The 18,412-nt window shown below is 41.8% G+C and overlaps 1 protein-coding gene across 1 annotated transcript in view; it reads right to left on the bottom strand.

Annotated features, from left to right (window-relative positions):
• Positions 1-259: 259 nt before the first annotated feature.
• The window catches only part of CADM1 (cell adhesion molecule 1), a 180,623-nt gene continuing 162,470 nt past the window's right edge, over positions 260-18,412 (bottom strand). The window contains exons 9-10 of the mRNA XM_050715013.1: positions 2,909-3,040; positions 260-1,903 (exon numbers count right to left, since the gene is read on the bottom strand). Of these exons, the coding sequence (XP_050570970.1) occupies positions 1,785-1,903; positions 2,909-3,040 (251 nt within the window). The 3' untranslated portion in view covers positions 260-1,784. The remainder of the gene's footprint in view (positions 1,904-2,908; positions 3,041-18,412) is intronic.

Genomic DNA, 18,412 nt, shown 5'->3' with positions numbered 1-18,412 from the left:
AGAAAAGAGCTGCGCTCCACAAAATTTGCTCAGAAAAAAGCTATTCCTGTGAGTTTCTTTTTCTCGTATAAAGGGGAAAGACAGACTACTGCTTGAGAATGGGCTTGTCTATTTTCATGCTGTCCCATTCCCAACAGACTCCTGCGTCATAATGGTTCTGCCAAAAACAATTAAAAAAACACACACAAAAATGATCCTCCCAACCCCCTAAAAAAAAGTTGACGCTAAGATTAATGTTTCCCTTAAATAAATCAGCATACATGTTCCACATAAACACAGTAAAAAAAAAGTCTCTCTCAAAATCCAAGATTACTCACCAAAAACAAGTCAGCATATATAATTTTAAACCGTCTTCTCATTGTGATTTGCTATCTGTCACAATTCTAATTTACCTAAATTCTTCTTTTTTACCTATGGCTTTATAAGTCAGTTAGCACACTAATTTTAATGCAAATTCCCACGTTTTACTTATCTGATAAAAAAGGCAGTTGTACCTGTCCAGTTGCTCCAGGTTTCGGATCTAACACATGCGGAAGGTGAGGCGTTTTCAGTCGCTGTGCCCCACGGCTTCTGCCGTGGAGGGACAGGGACAGGGACAGGGGTGCGTGGCTGGCAGCTCTGAGGCAGGAGCAGGGGTGGGAGGCAGCCGGACATCAGCCAGCACAGCCCGGCCCTGGCCGCCTGCACCTGGACCAGGCTGGGGGCCGGGAGCTCGCAGGTCCCAGAGGACAAACGCACGCCTGAGCACCGGTCCTCACTGCCTTCCCTGGCACAAGGCAAACGGAGGGGAAAAGAATACAAAAACTGCTCGTTTGCAGCCTTCTGCTCCCCAGGGGGGCTTTTCCTTTTCTAGCAATTTAGGGAGAAGTCAGGCCAATCGGGACAGTGTGACAGAACGGTTTGCAACAAAAATAATCCGAGCAGAAATCCCACCTCTGCCCCTCCGCAGGCCAGATCCTGCCACCCCGGAGCCAGCTGGGCAGCAGGAGGAGCCCTGGCTGGGAGTGGGACATGGGCACGGGCACACGGGTTGGGGCCACGCCGCGACACATCTGGCATGCGGACCCCCCTCTCACGCTGCTCTGCAGCCGGGCAGCGCGTTTTCTGGGTTGCAGGCTATTTTCTAGTCTCCACCATCTAAAGCATTTGAAACATGGGCAGCCACAAACAGGTTCTCATTGTTTGTTTATCCAAGCCTTTACGACAATAGAGAAAATGGAATATGGGTACACTGAATTGCAAACTATGAGATCTAAAATGTGCTGGTTCTCCTCCGATGAGACCGAGTTCCAAACAGAAAACAGTGAAGATAAAAAGAAAGAAAAATACCTTAAAAAGAAACCAACCTATTCCAAGGGGTCCCAGCAGGCAACTCCAGAAACAGAGGACAGAAGGGGAAACAAAGAACCACAGAAATCCGAAGAGAACTAACGCACAGAAGCCCCTCTTCTTCCCAGCCTCCCCCCCAACCCAAACAAACAGAAATAAAACAAGGCACAGAATCTTCTGCAAATGACTTCACTAAACTAAATCCAAGCTGGACTTGGCCAAAAAAATAAAACCCAAACAAACTGAGGTGTCAAACAGCAGAGTGTACTTTACGAAGAATATTTTTACACAGCAAATCCCGGACCCTCCCAGTCTCACAACTCTCCACCCATTTGCGTTTTTCTTTAAAAAAAAGACACAAGCTGGTTGCAACTTCCAATATCACTGTCTCTTTAGCGTTTAAATAGGGCCAGTAACCGTCCACGGTTGGACACCTCATTGAAACCAAGGCTGCTCTAGATGAAGTACTCTTTCTTTTCTTCAGAGTTGTTTTGTCCTCCTTCTGCATTGATGATAGCTGTGTCTGCGTCCGCTGCATCATCTGCTCCTTTGGCTTCATGAGTGAAGTATGTACCTGAAAACGAAGTGGTAAGGTCTGTGACATCGCGAGCGAGAGGGCGACAAAGCCACAAGCAGGAGGGGAAATCAATGCCACAGGAAAGAAATGGAGCCTGAGTGCAGGTCCCATGCAGCTGTGACTTGGGACTGTGCAGCTGTGATGTTATCAAGGAGCACTACACCACAAACCCCACGGCATGGGGACAGAGGTTTCTCCAGTTCTGCCTGAGGCACCCAGATGTGCAACTCCTGCTTGCTTCAAGAGGAGCTGGGCATTTTTAACCTGCATTTCCCATGGAAGTGCAAAGAGAGGGCACAGGAAAGCAACGCCACGGCAAGCAGTGGGGCTGATGCTGCCCCGCGTCCCACCACAGCGCTCGCTGCCGCCAGCTGCAGGCTGGGCGGTCACGTCCCCATGCAGACGTGATGGTGTGCTGTTCTCCATGGTGTCATAGTGCAGAGAAGAAACTAGGTGACACAGTGATTTTACCCTTCAAATGTCAGTAAAATCGTGTTTTAAACACTTAAAGGAAAGGCATTTTTCACCTTCCCGTTCTCTCTCCCCTAATGTGCCTTAGTTGTTTTTTTCCTCTCTGCTTTCTCTTCTCTTCTCTGCATTATTCTTTCCATCCTGGCTGGGGTCTCAACCAGCTCGTCATTATTCTGACAGCTTTCCCAAATCCACTAAATAAAAGCTGCTAACAGTGGATCCTTTTGTGCAAACACCTGCCTGTATACACAGGGACTGGAATGGTCACGTCACTGTGGGTGGGTTCAGCCTTACTCTGGAAGTTGTAAGAAGTTCCCAGGATGGACATTTACATTTTACAATGTAAACCACAAAACCAAGACGCTGGCATGTACGTACCAGCTCAGGTCAATTAGGTTTTGTAGTAAGACTTCCAAATTTCAGTTTTAGCCTGTGTACGGAGCACACCTAGAGCAGCACTGCTGACTGCAAGCTTCAGAAGTGACAGACGTACCAAATCCATTCATTTTTCAGTTTCAGTCTTTGTCTTACCTTTATGCCTTGCAAAATATCGCCCTAAAATGATGAGCAGGCAAAGCATGGCAAATACGACCACGGCCACAACACCGCCAACGACTGCATGGTCCACGCTCCTTATTGACCCCTCCTCACCTGCACGAGAATCTGTTGAGATTAGAAGAGGAATAAGAATTCGGGACTTATTATGACACAATCTGAAGGTTTTGGCTGCAGCTGCCCTCAGGATTGGAAAAAACACCCTTTTGCTTTCAAAAGGAAAAGGGATAAAGCATCGAGCTATCTCGACAGATGAGTTCAGGCAGAGGAGCAGGCAGGCTGCCCAAGGCTGAACTGATCTGGCCGATCAACTTGCAAGGTATCTTCTGCTATAAGCAGCAGCACTACTACTATGCACGGGGAAGACAGCTGGGATAGGGAAAGGGAGAGGAGATGTGGAATCATTGGTGGACACGTGTTTTCGGAAATTTCCCTAGAATACTCCCCAAATTTCAATACTCCTGGGGAGCTGGGGGGAGGGGGGGGGGGGGGCACAGAGAATAGCAGTAGAATGCTATATGGAAATACGAATCATTAGCTTTAGAGAAAGATCATTAAACAAGTGCCCTGGTGACACATTTTAATATCAGCCCAAAAACCTCTACAACCACAAAACAATCAACTGAGCTTTGTAAATGTGTTTACATCCCTCTTCTCCCCCAACCCAAGAACTCAAAGATTACATAATTAAGCACGACCTTTTCTGTTCATTACAGTTCATGACGTCTTAAGACGCAAAACTCTTAATCCAAACTATAAAAACCTCTTCAAATGCAGACAGTAAGCAATAATTGTGTATTGCCTCCAACTGCTTTGTTTTATTTATTAAACACCTCACCATGCAATTAGTTTTCTTTTATAAGCATCTCTCCCTTAGGTTGCCGTCACTGGGAGAGGAATGACTTATTTGGCTGAGGAACAACTCTGAAATGAACCCAGAATGAGCTATGGCCATGTAAAAAGAATGTATAGCAGTGTAAACAATTTTAATTTAAGAATGCAGCTACATCAACCCTTGCTGCAATTCTAATGGCAACTGAGATTTATAACATAGTAAAAAAACAATTATTCTCCCGTTGATTAATACATTAACATTTTGGAATAGAAGCTAAACCATTGTCTCTATTTATTTATTTATTTATTTTTTATTGAGTCAAGTGCGACACCTCCATTAAAATGATTTACTAGCCATACCTTACAATTTAAGCATAGCAGCAACAGAAACGGTAAAAATCTTTTAACTTTACATGATTTGTGAAGTCATATGTGAAGGATTTACCATTTAAATCTTTCACTACAAGAAGCACATGGCCTATAAATCTGCCCTGCATGCAGTTGCCCAGACACCTAAGAGAAATGCATTTTACTAGGAAGACTGAGAGTGCAAATTCAAGTCAATTTTTAAGAAAGATTTATCCCCGTCTCTCTCCAAAGAACAGAGCAAATCTCTGAAGCCTCCACCTCTAATAATATTTGAAGTTTATCGATCAAGTGTACAGATCCGTGACAGCTAAAGGTAATGGTGCTCTTTTGAGCTGAAACCTGATACAATGCTTTCAAGCAGGAGCCCAGGATTTACACTTTCTATCGATATTTCCAATTCTGTTCTAAGATTAAGTACTAAGGGATGTAAGTAAATAACTCGTGACTGAGACTGTATAGTACACTTTAATTAAAACAATTTAAGAAAAAAACTTAGAACATTTTTTCAAGTAACTCTTAAAAGTAGCAGCTTTGGCATAGGCAGTGGGATGCCTGGGTTTAATTTTGCCAAGGTTTGGTGCATATTAAGGGAAAAAACAAAATAATACCTACTAGCACAACAATGAGAGAATTCCTTTCAGCAATTTATCTAACAAGATAAACTAAGGGTGGCAAAAAAGATACCACTTTAAATCAGAAGCATTTGCTTCCACATCATCTAAAGTCAGGTCATTTAACTGTGGTAGGAGCACACCAGGGAAATCTGAAAGCACATTAAAACCTGGTGTTCAGTAAAGTGCATACCAATGGCACACACATCATGGCCAAATTATTTTGTAGAAATTCATGATTAGAAAAAACGAGATACAAAAAGTGAAACAAACTTCCCTCTTACGTTGTAATGACAAAGTGCACTCAAAGGACAAAACCTAATTGCAAAACAACCCATAAAATACCTTATTCTGTTGAAAAGGCATACACATAGCTCTCTCAATGAGGAGAATTAACTGATCTTGAACTGTTCCACATCCAATGAAAATTACTGTCTTTGAAGTCAATTATTCCCAGCTTTCTGATGAAGAAAAATAACAGTAAGTATTTAAGAAAATGGTACACGTCCTGGAACCACTACGCAAGGATTTCTAGTTGCTGTGGCAAACTGCCAGAACAAGCCGCCTCTAAGAAGGTACTTTTTTTTCTTCTTTTTCTAAATAATCTTCAGTAGGAACAGACTGTATCATAAGCACTTCCCAGCATTTGCTGCTTTGGCAAGAAGCAGAATATCCCTGCTTGTTGATGGGAAAGGTGCCCATGAAAGCATTGCAGCGTGCCAAGTAGACAGCCTCACTTGGGAAGAGACGCCATTGTCTGTCTGGAATAGCAGCTAGGGGAAAACCAGAGGACCAGGGTGCTCTAGGTAGCGAGCACTCAAACCGAAGTCTCCTCGTTGCAGCTTTGGACAAGTTGCTGCTGCAGACATGCTGCGCCCTGCTTTAACGAGATGACAAACACGTCTGTTTGTCTGCACAGTGCCCGGCAGCACGCGAGGCTGACCTCCCTCCTGCGCTGCAGCAGGTGCTGAGCACCAAGGTATGCGAGGCTGCACTAAAGGCAAGAGGGAAGCATCCCAAGCTGCAGGATGAATGTCTTGTTGGCCTTTGGAACAGCTGAGCAGAATAAATGCACTGAGTTATGGCTCTATAATGCGTCTAGAGCAGGATTTTGCATCGAGGTGCATTTTTTTCTTAATGTAATTAAGAGAGTTCTGCACCCATGAAACCTGAACGCCAGTTGGTGCACCTCATCCTTGCAACGCCAGCCTCAAGGCGGTTATACTGAATTTGCAGAGCTGCAGAGAATCGGGCCTCTGTTACTTGGAGTGCTGTGCTAGAGCCTTACGCTTGACAGATCCTTTGCAGTTTCTACTCAATTTGCAATTAAGTCAAGAGCAGGGAGTCAGCAATTCCTTGAGAAGGGACAGTTCCGGCCAGAAGAGTTTATTAATTATGAGTTCTTCTACTGGGACATGCACAGCCATTTTCCTGAAGTATTTCGGTTAAAAACATGGCAAAGTGCAAACTGCAAGCTTGTTTTATTAGGTACACTGCTAAATACCTTTGTCTTCAACTTTACAAACAAAGTAAAAATTAAATACATACTGAGGATGTCTAGTGGTTGCAAACCATCTGATACCCGAGTCTGTGAGGCGGTTGACAGTGTACTTTTGACTTTAAAGATAACATATTTATGTTTATATACTAATTATCAAAGTGAAAGGAATGGCTCTTCATCTCTAATTGCAAATGTGCTGGATGAAACATGCTGGAACTCTGTTTAAAAAAAATATGCCATATTTAGAGGCACTAAAACACTTGTACTTATCAAAATTAATTCCTCTTCCTGTCTTTTCTGTGTTGCATCAATTTGCTCTCCAAACAAAATAGGTAAAAAATCAATTTTTTGAAAACTGAAGCCTACTGTTGAAATGGAAGAAAACTATTGTTTTCTTCTTCTTAAACATAAAATTAAGAACAAGATAGTAGAAATTCTTAGGAGTCCACGTGCTCTGAGGCTCACAGGGGTTTCTACTTCTTTGTTTTTGCTTTTTCAGGATGGTGCTTGCCATACAAGCTCACCTGCCTAGGCACCACCTGCACCAAATCAGAAGGCTGCTGCAGGAACTACTTGAAGCTTCGGGATAACACGGCCAGAAATTTCCGCAGGTCCTGCAGGCAAGCTGGTTCCTTCGACCTTTGCTTCTGCAGTGTGTTTATGAGTGGGATTTTCCAGAAGACCTTGCCTGGTGGCAGTACTGTTTCTGTTTAGTTTCTTAACTCTCTAAAGATGATGATTTTTGTCAGCTTTCTTCCTCTTGTCCTTCCATCCTCATCTGCTTCAGCTGTCCCTCTTTCCTAGCCGTATTTGCACACTGCTCTCCCACTATCCACTTTTAATAACGACTCACAAATAATCGACTGCCTTCTGTAATGCTGACCAGCCCCCTACCCCCACCAGAACAGCCACAAGAAAGAGCCTCTGAAGAACCTGGGAGACCAGGGTCTGCAGTGCCCACGGCAAAGCCAGTGATGCTGACACCACTGTTACACCTTTCCTGTGGTTAAGTATTTTTCTTTCAACATCCCATCTAAACCCTGAATACTTCAGTTAAGCCCCGCGGTGCCTAGCGCAGTGGCTGCTACCCAGTGTGAACAGAGTTCTGCCTATGAATGTGGAAGGTAAGACAAAGCCGGCGGCTGAGAGCTGCCCCGCGACAGACCCCATCTCCAGCAATCCTGGACACTACTATAGGCAAATCGATCTGTATGCTGCAAGCATACAGATACCTGTTTAATTTTCTGTAAGCACCTCGCTTCAGAATATTCTCATGCGAGGTGGGAACGCAGCCAGCCTTCCAATATGCTTGCTAACCCCTGTAACAGGGACATGAGCCTGCAGCTGCTCCAGCCAGGCTTCGCAGACAGCAGCTGCTGCAGCAGGAGCCTGGCACCGAACCACGCGCCCCCGTCTCAGCCCTTCCTCTGGCAGAGGGGGCTCCGGGGAAGAAACGGGCTTACTCCAGCAGCAACGCTGGAGATGGGTATTATTTCATACTGAATAAGCATCAATATTTGGCGTTACTCATTATTTCTTTGGTAATAAAAAAAAAAACGTTCCAACTACGGAGCAGACAATAATTCTCCAAATTTCTACCAAGACAGACAAACTTGACCTTAAAAACTAGAATCTGCTTTGAAATGCTGTCTCCAATTCACAAAATCTATTCCTGCTTCATATCTATGATTAAAAAAAGAAATCACAACTTTATTACTGAAGAGGGAACAGACTAGATGGCAGGAACTGACAAAATGCCACATTATTTGCTAATCCTAATATGTTATTCTTCCTTAAGATTTGCTTCTCTCAGCACCAATTCAATTATAGATGCTACAAATCCTTCTGACATTTAATTCCCTCTTGTCAGAGAGTAGTAAATGTATACATGCCGAGCTTTCCCATTAAGATGTTAATATATATTGGAGCATGCTGGCCTTTAAATCGAATAGTCAGAATTTTTCTGCTATGGCTTTGTTTCCGTTTTGCTTGTGTTTTCTTGAGAGTGAGAGTGGAAGGAAGGGAGATACACAGGAAGGGAAGAAACAAGTCAACATACAGACATTTGCAGCATGTTATGAACAACATGCACAACTATTTTGCTACTCTGCAGCTACTCTACACCTCAGCTGAACCAAATTCCATAGGGTGGTGTTTTGGATTATATCAAAGCACCTTAAAGGAAAACTGCAGTGATAATGGTACAGTCCACTTAGAACAACTTGATATACACAGAAAAAAAATCAATTTTTTTTTTTTAAACTACTGTGTTGCTCCCTTGAGAGAATAGTATGATTGTGTCCTGCATTAGAGGGATGCCATAATTTTATCTAATGTAGCATTGAACTTCTCTGCATGAGATGCAGCACAATACACAGCAGCAGAGAGCACTGTAGTCCCATTTAAAATTGTGGCCAATAAGAAACTTTGGTAGCTTTAAATTAATTGTTGTTTATTATTTTAACCAACTGCTACTTTAAACAACAAAAAGAAATCATAAAAAAAAAAAACCCAACTGAAGTTTTCCTTTAAACAGAAAGTGTAATTCACGAAACACTACACACAGAGAAAGTAAACGCACTTTTGGACTGGTTCCTATTTGACACCCTACTAACTCATGTAATTTAAAATTTTTAGAGTCCTGAGCCAATCCGATTAAACATGTAGCAGCACACCCACGGCAGACTGCAGGCTGCACAACTTCAGTTCACATCGCTCACCTTTTTCTTGCCTAAAGGACAAACCCACACTGGTCTCAGTTTTACCTCCCGGCAGGACAAAGGCAGATGACAAAAATGACAGCGATCAGCCCCAATATCTGATCATGGAAAATGACTCAGGGAAGTGGTAACAAGGAACCCAAACGAGATGTTTATGCTGCTAATTTCCCATGTAAATGTTCTCAGCTGACATCCATATTTTAAACCCATAGAATCGTAGTTGTTATGTATTTATTTTTGTGCAAGGGGAGACACTTTAAAATAAGTGTATTAATGATCTCAAATTCTCTAATATTTTTGCAGAAGTAATTGTTAAAAAATTTATCACTTACTGCAGCCTCAAGAACATGAAAAAGTGCTGGCAGATTTTAATGGTAATATCCTAACAATGTGGGTTAAGCACCTACAGCAAGGTTTAGCATATGGAAGACTTTTCTCCTCCCAACCACTCCACAAAAAGGTTCCATTAAATTCTGTTTTTAATGAGGCTTTAAATATGTATATATATTTATATATATACATACATGGACATTCATGTGTATTCCTGCTCTTGCTTTTTATAAGTGGCAACATCTCAAGATTAAGAGAAAGGACTAGATCAGATCTGACTCTACTAGCTAGTATTTTAAATATCAATTACATAGGAGTTAAAAGCTTTGGACCTACAAGGAATGAATCACTTTATTGCTAAAGCCTGCGGAAGAGGTGAAAAACTCCCAAGTGACTTGACTTCAGTCTCACCAGCAGCACAGAAGGTCTGCAGGTCACCTCCAGCACAGAGCCAGTCGCTCACGTTTCCCACTAGCACAATTTCTGCTATTATTATTGCTTTGAACAGTGTATCTCACTGTTTTCCCAGTGTGCTCCAGCACGGCTTCTGATTAAGGCTCCATTTATTTAAATACCAGAGGCACGATATAAGCAAGCTCCTGGAGATATAGCCTATCCCACTCTGACTCAGGAAACTGAGAATTTTGATCTGTTTCATTTTGTGACATTTTGGGGGGTATCCCTGAACAGCTCTGAACTTGTTCTATGATTGTTTGTGCTATAAAAGCAGAAAATTCTAGAGTTCTTCACCAACATATAGTATAGGTATTAATTTTGGCATATTTGGATTTATTGCTGTACTCCTACAAGAATGTCTCTTATTTCTTGGTGAAAATTAATTTCAAGCTACTGATGTAGCACAACATAGGTTGCGTTTGTGTGCACATATGTACATGTGTATACAACGTACATATAAACAGCTGCAGTGCTTCCTAGATGCAATATCTGCATCACATTAGGGAAAAGAAAACCTAAATCAACTTCTGTCAAGAATTCCTAACTTATCAATCTTTTCTTCTTCCTGTTAAGTTTATGACACAATTAAAACACCAAAATGATGCAGGCTTCCATACTTCTCTATTGGTCATGATTTAGGTGCAATTACCTTAAGTCACTCGTGTGCTTCTGAAATATTGATAAACCAACTATTCCTCTTTCCTAATACGAAGAAAACTTAAAAGGAAGTTAGCAATAATATTTTGCCACTGAATTTTCTTTTGATGAATAGCTGGTTAATCCTTTTGTAGAATGGAATTTTTGACATCATGGAACATTACTAAAATTTGGGGTTGGCAGGCAGGGGTGCTGGTGGGCAGAGCAGCGGGAAGAACAGGCTGTCATTATTTCAGAAACACTTTAAAGTCTTCATCTACAATCTGGGAGGACAGTAATCACTACCTGTGTGACAGAACGAACAATAATATTATTCATTACTATAGTCCAGCATTAAGTGTGCTACCCCTACTCTAATTTATTGATGGACTGTTAAAGAGTAGTGTTAACCTGTTCATCGTATTGTAATTGAATTTTGTCTAATTTATGCTAGAGAAATTCAAGGAGTTCATCCTTCTTCAATCAATAAGCTCCTCTTCAGTGACCCATTTCAAGATCGCTTCATAAAAAATAATGCATTTTGTTTTAATAAATTTAATCACTATGACAGGTGCTCAATGTTTATTGGTTGTTTCTTCAGACTTCTCTCTGCTAGAAAATGGAGCCACACTTACAATCAATAGTAATTGATTAATCAGCATCCCCCTTGAACAAAGGTGCTAATCAGGTTTTGATTAGTTAATCAAACCAGATGTAAAGGCTACACAGGTCTTTCTTGATTGTTCAATGTTTTACAAGATGTGTATCAACACTGGTGAGCAAAACAAGAAGACCAGAATGCACCTGAGGGGACTGAAAATACTCAGGTATGGAATTAGATTAACTGGATTACTGCAATCATAGCACACAGCAGCATATATATTTATATATGTGTTCGTGTGTGTATACATACATACACACCAGTACATAGCAGTTTGGACTGGTGATACACAGCACTGCAGGGAACGTCTCTGTAACACCACTAGGTTGAAAAAGCGCTGCAGTAGAGTAAGAAGTCAATCTGTGCTGCAGAAGTGCAAGACAAACTGTCTCTGCACTGTTCTTCTACGTTATGAACAAAAGGTCTGTGAGTGGTATGGACACACACAGCTCAACCAGCAAAAGTTAACATGACACTGGAAACTAGCTACCTGGATGCAAGGCAACAGACGCATTACTTAATTGTACAGTTGGCAGAGCCTCCGCTGAAGCATTTAGCAGGACACGAGTACCTGAAACGAACAGCACACTGAGCAAACACTGCAGCAGGACCAACACATTCAGTTTTACCATGTCTCAGCAGCGTGCCACCCCTCAGAGGGCTGAGCTGGAGCCTGGACGCTGCAGGGCAGGCTCCAGTGCCCTGGGGGCAGAGGGGTCGGAGCCGATCCCGGAGGTGGGAGGCAGCGCTTCACATGGAGAGCTGGCTCAGCACTCACCTGTGCTACCCTTCTGACAGCTCAAATTTGCTGACACCAGTCCACAAACGGGATCCTATGTCAGTTTCTCAGGAGTCTGGGCATGAGTTATATGATGGAGGGCAGAGTTTTGGTCATAGCAGAGAACGGTGCAGGGCTGGTTCTCTATTTCCCAGCAATACTGGTAGGTTTGACTTGGTAGAGTCACCCTTTGGTCATACACAAACAACTTAGATAGCGACAAACGAAATTTTGAAATTCCTGGGAAAAAAAATCAGTCATCAAAACTGATGCTCCAAAATGGGTGTATGTTAGTGCACAAAGGGTGCTCGCTCACCTGCTCAGTACAGCCAGCAGTTGTGCTTGCACTGCTTTGTGGAAAATCTGAAGCAAATTTTGACTTATATTTAAGATTCACAAAAATAGAAAAGTTAAAGTATACTGTCAGAAAGACATACTAGCCATTCAACACATCCACAACTTTCTGAAAAAAGAGAATGTGTCGCTGACTGCACTGCAAGGGTAACAGCAAAATTCAACAACGTCACCCCCCGCCGCCCCCCGCAGTCAGTACTGTCACTTCTCAATGGCATGCTACACTTAACTTGTGCTGCTACCAAAAGCTGAGAAAGATTCACTTAAGGGAAAGACAGGACTGCTAGCAGACACCCATTTTGAGGAATTCCTTTGTGGAATTGTTTCCCGTTCTTCTGTTCATTCACCAAAATGTGTATTTTCTTTAAAAAATACAAATAAAAAAATAAAGCTTATCAGAGCAAAACAGTTACTTTCCATCCACACAGTGATATTTAACAGACACCTAGTGCTTCTTACCTATGAGATCTGGCCCAGGCCTGCAACAATAATTATTAGTATTGCTCAGGTGTTAGAATACATATTGAATTAATCAATCATTTCTAACCTCTTGGCCAAAGCATACCTATAGTAGCTTGCAGGAAGAGATGCTGCTGGTTTGATTGGGTTAAAGCATTTTACGGAAAAAGATGAGGGCTCAGGGCTTTGCTTTCTGGTGTTAGTTTTCGTTCACTTTGTAAACCGCAAAAGGGAATAACAGTGCTGGACCCAAACCCTCCTGGGCAAGGCTCTTTGCACGCCCCCCAAGGGCAGGGACCCTGCAGGGATGGGCGGTGGGCACCGGGTGGCTCCTGCCCGCAGCCTGAGTGTCTCCAGCCTCCTGCCCTCCCACGGGGAGCTGCAGAGATTGTCTGGGAAGCGGCAGCAAACAAGGGGCTCATTTCCAAAAGCACTAAGGAAGTCTGTCAAATCACGAAGATCGGAGGTTTAGACTGTTATGACTCTTGTTTTTGAATATATCAATTGCCCCAACTCCCCCACCGAGGATGCTTTTATTTTTTCATCTGAATTCAACTGAATTTGCAAGGACCAACTATAAAGATGGATTTATGCAACTTCCAGTTGCTTGTCGATAAAAAAGAGGTCCAAATCGTTGTTTTTGTCTCAGCTAATAAAACAATCACCTCCTTTTGATCTCCCACCTGAAATTCCCCTTACAAGAATTTACCAAACAGCCTAGATGTAGAGCTGGCTGCACTTGCTAAAGACAGTTTTGCACATTACAGCGTAGTTGAGTGTTTTACAAACAAAATTTCAACTCAACCATTCTCCAAATTAGTGTTACGAAAATTATTGCAAGCTACTGAGGCCACAGTAGCTGGCACACAGCCTGAAAGGTGAACCCCACTGCTCTGAATGTGCCTCCCCCATTTTCACGTTTCACAACAGGGTGCCAATGCCCAAAAAAATGGGAGGGAAATCCCAACAGAAAACAGCGTAACTTCCAAGTTGAAGGACTGTGTGCAATTAATTGCCACACCATAGCGACTATACAATGCAAAATGGCCAAGACGCAGAAATCAGTGGAACCAGTATCTACGTAGAAGAGCAGTGCTTTACCTAGGTGCTAGCCCTTACCTGAGAGATCCCCATAGTCCAGCTCCTCTGCGGAATTTGGCAACTGAGTAAAGCCTTACAAGTAAAAACAAACTCATTTTTCTTTGTATTTCTCAAGTGACAAAAACAACACACTTAAGAACTGAGGATGAATTTCTTGGGGGAAAAAATGAGTCAATCACTTGCCATCTTCTGCTGGTTTGAGCAGAGTAACTTGTATTTCAGAATTCCAATCATTTACTTTATTACTGACAGACTGGCAGAAACATTCCTCAGTCTACACTGTTAACACACGAAACATGTAGGTGAATCAAAATCACTCATTCATAACAGCATGCAGAAACCCCCGGACTCAGTCTTTTACTCATCAAATAGGGGCAATTTCCCAATTTATTCTGGTTTGATTTAGGATATATATAGATGTCAATGTAAATTTTTCTTCCAATTTTCCAGAGAAATTAAATATTTTTGGTAATGTTGACAAGCACAGCAATTTATAAATTAAAGAATATTGTGGATCACATTTCAAAACTGTAAGGCATCTGTACTTGCAGACTGCAGGCTGTACCTTTTGTAAAAAAAAATAATCTGAAACTATTTTTTTAATTTCCTAAATTTAGTGCATTTCTGGAAAAAGTATCTGTCCTCAAAGCTGATAAAGCAGTTTGACAAGACAAACTCTTGTGACCACAAAAGGCAGACACGAAAGAGATGTTATCACTACTGGCCATTTGGAAAACTGTCAGCAAAAGCTTGAAGATTGATAAAAACCCAGATGTTTTGGGGGGAGAACTGAGAGCAGCAGCAATTCAGTGATCTGTTAATACACTAAGTGGCAGCTAAATACACGCTCCGTGCTTGCCCAGTTTCTGTAAAATGGATCCAGTGAATGCTAATGGATGTCAATTTGAGTTCTGGGCTTATTTGCAGTACACGGGAAACCCTCTTCAAGTAAAGACTGGCCAAAAAAACCACACCTAATGTAGCTTAAATACGCTCCTGAATAATGTTGGAGAACAGGTTCCTTGTGCTTACAGGGGGTTTGGAGCACAAAGAGAATTTACCTGCAAAACGCTGGCCTTGGAGGAACAGAAATACCCCCAGCCCCCGTCTACTTTTTACATTTTGGGGAGGAGGTAGCAACAGGGGGTTAGAGACGTGTTTTTGCTAGGACAAAGGCTTTCATTTAAATAACAAAGATATTAATAAAGTATAATCAATGTGCAGACTTGTCTCCTATTGGAAAGCCATAAGCAATACATATATCTCATTAAAAATAAAACTCTTTTTCAGTGATGGTGTTTAAAATATGTAATCCAGAATCTACAATCTGAATTATCTTCTAAAGCGGGAAGCCATTTTGATTAATAGCTAGAAATTTGTTTTTGCACCACTATTGGATTTCAGGGAGTTTTTACGATAATATATAAAAAAATAATTACAGTTGACTCACAGAAGCATTGGACGTGCAAATCTGTGCTCTGCAGAACAGCCATTCAACTTTTCTCTCTCTAAAATTGCCCCTGTATAGTCTTCCCTTTCACTTACAAGGAACCACATTTTCTCAATAATGAAAAAGGGCAATGTTACATTTTTAATGAAGCAAAAAAATCTCTTTCAAAAGAAAATTTAACAATTCAACAATTCGTTTTCTACCTGCACCTGGTATACTTAAAAATGCCACTGAACAGTATCAAAATGTGTTGTGAGGCATTTTAAATGTGGTAAATTACTTCTTGATTTTTCTCATTAAACTTTCATATCAGCGATTAAAGTCCCTTCTTTTCATGTCTGATCAGAATGTATTCAAAGTCTGCTGCAACTTCTTTTAAATAAATGAAAGCTAACTTTTCACTCAGATACAATTTCCCTGTCAAATAATAAATCTTAAAAGTGTGCAACCAGCAAGCTGAGTTGCATATCCTGAAGCCTGATACAGGTGTTTAGAAAATTAAATGAACACACCATTTATTTACAGGTTTATTGACAGAGTAATGCTTTGAACTTCTTCATAGGTTACCTCCACTTTTTAAGCAAAATATAATTTATCCTTTGTAACAAACTGTAAATAACCAATTACAGATTCCGTTTTATGTTGCATATTCTACAAGGCTGAACAGAAGTCTTAACATGTGCATGGATCTTTGTGATGTTTTATTCAATTGCCCCAAGGATTAGGTCTGGAAAATATATTTATAAATGTATTTACTATTAGTTGCACTTTTAAGTAGGGCATTTTTAAAAAGGAAAAAAGGCAGTTGGACAGACAGAGCTGCTTGATAATGCTAATGCAGAAAGCACTGAGGCTTTTTTTCCTTGTATGTTGTTTAATTTGGCAAGATTTGGAAGCTGACTAGTGCTCTGGCATGGCTGAGCTTTCGGCTTCAGACTCATTTTCAGAGACTGAGCACAAATGGAAAAAGCAGCAAGAGCTTAACACAGAAGCGTTAAATATTTGTTTACAAAATCTTGCTAAGATCAAAAATTCATATCAGCCTTCAGAAAGTATTTCCAGCTTAGAAAATAATTTATCTGCTCTATTATGGACAACGTATTTTCTTGCAACTCTTCACTCTTGTTTGGGATGTTTTCGTAACATTGAACCTTCACTCCAGACTTCCTGCTTTGCCAGCTTCAGAAGAGATTTTTTACACCCTATCTTCTAATTAATGTTAGCAGAAGTTCTGCCTATCCTAAAACAGCAGCACCTTCCTTCTGCCTCAGGAAGGGAGCTGAAGGCAGCTTGGGGCACCCCAGGTATGGAGCCAGAGCCTGCTGCTGGGAGGAATCGCCAGCTGCTGGTCCCTTTGGTGTATGCACCCAGGTGCCCAAAGACATACATGCATAACACATGTAGCAGACGTAACGCATGGCAATGGGCATTGTCCATGTGATTTAAAAATCATTAAGAAGCTTGTTTAAGCTCTTAGCTTACCATAGGGTGGGGTCAAAATTTTGGGGGAGAAACATAAAATTTGTTACTTTTGCTGTAGCAAAAGAACATCATGTATGAGGTCATGGCTGTTTTTACATATTCTACTGGTACAGGAGGCAAAAAGCGAGCTTGGTAATCTCACACAAAAACTTTCTCAGAGGGCAGCAACCCTGCAAGGCTGTGTTCCTTAGAAAGCTGTGGAGCCAGCACATTTAAGAAATCAAAAATTTGCATTTTGATTTTTAGGGGGAGGAGGGGTACAGGAGAGAAGAAAGGGAATAGGAAAAAACATTTTCCAAGTTCAGTGGTGGCAGACTTCCAGAGCCAGTGCTGCCACAGCTGCACCAACGTGTGCCCTCATTTTGACTGCGTGCAGGCAGGGAACTGCGATTTCAAAATGCACCAGTGCTTCAGCCCCACTGGCTCCCTGACACATGAAGTGCAAAAGAGAAGGGAAGGAGGGTTTAAGTTCAGTAAACCCAGTGTAGAGCAGTGCAGCAGAAGCACAAGCCTTCCTGCTGGCCATGACCATGCTGTTATTGGAGTTCTGGCAATGAACAGTGCAGAGAAAGGAGACAGTGCATCAGAAAATTTACAGTTAAACTCTCATTTTTAAACAAAAGAGTTAACAATGTTCGTGCTTTGAGTCACTCATGCATTGCTGCTGTTAACTCCATTCCATAAGAAAACAGGAATGGCAGGGGTTTTGCTACCGCTTTTACATGCATACACATACAGGACTCCTTTTCCCCCCAGTCCTCTAGGATACACTCCAAAAAATTAAATTACTCAAAAATCCTTTCCCCGATTGAAGTATTGTGCTGGTTCCACACTAGCCTTACATTTCATTTTCTTTGCTATCAATCTCTTTTTTAGGTTTGGTTTGTTGGTTGTTTTTTTGTTTGTTTTGTTTTGGTTTATTATTTTTTCTTCCCCCAATTCATTTGAAATCGTTTTTGGAGAAAATCCATTTGGCTTTAGTTCATGCCCATGCATTTCTAGTCATTCACATACATGCTCACTCCGATTGGACATTGGTAAGAACAAATGGCCAACGTACATAAACACCTGGTATACTCCATACACACTCCAGCAATACAAGCTTGGAAAGAAACCCCAGAGTCTTCGCAGGAAAAGAACCCAAGAGGGCAAACACAGTGGAGTTCAGTACAAAACAGGTTGATTTTTAAGGCAGAAAAGTCTGTCAAAACTAATTTGACTAGGTTTACTTGTCATTTCAGTTGTCGATCTTACTGCAGCCGCACTCCTCCCCCACAGGGGTTAAAATATTCAGAGGCCTTCCTCGAATTAAAAACATGCTTTCTATGGCTTTCCCTGACACAAAGACGGAGAGATTCCACGAGATGGAAACCATCAGGAATTGCACTGCAGAATTAGGCCAGGGCGATGTGGCTGCGATGCTGTCTCCCCCTGTCTGGGGCAAGAGCTTCCCGGCCTGACCTCAGGGAGAATCAGATTCTCATGGGCCTTTCCCCGGAGCAGCCGCAGTTATCCACAGATTAAGGGGACTTGTGTGTCAGAAAAGGCTTCCCAAGACATACAGAAACGATGTCAGAAGTCAGGCTAATATCAAAACCGTCCGACCCTTCCCACGTTTAAGAATCAACCCCTGTACACGTGGATTTCTAGTGCTGAAAAAAACCAGAAAGATGTGAATTTGTACTATTTTCTGATAGCGCAGTCCTCTTTGTTATTTTGCCTGAATGTTCTACCTTTT

Source organism: Cygnus atratus, chromosome 22, assembly GCF_013377495.2.
Source record: "Cygnus atratus isolate AKBS03 ecotype Queensland, Australia chromosome 22, CAtr_DNAZoo_HiC_assembly, whole genome shotgun sequence".
Taxonomy (NCBI): Eukaryota; Metazoa; Chordata; class Aves; order Anseriformes; family Anatidae; genus Cygnus; species Cygnus atratus.
The sequence above is the reverse complement of the archived record's forward strand: the minus strand, read 5'-3'. Positions and strand labels throughout refer to the sequence as shown.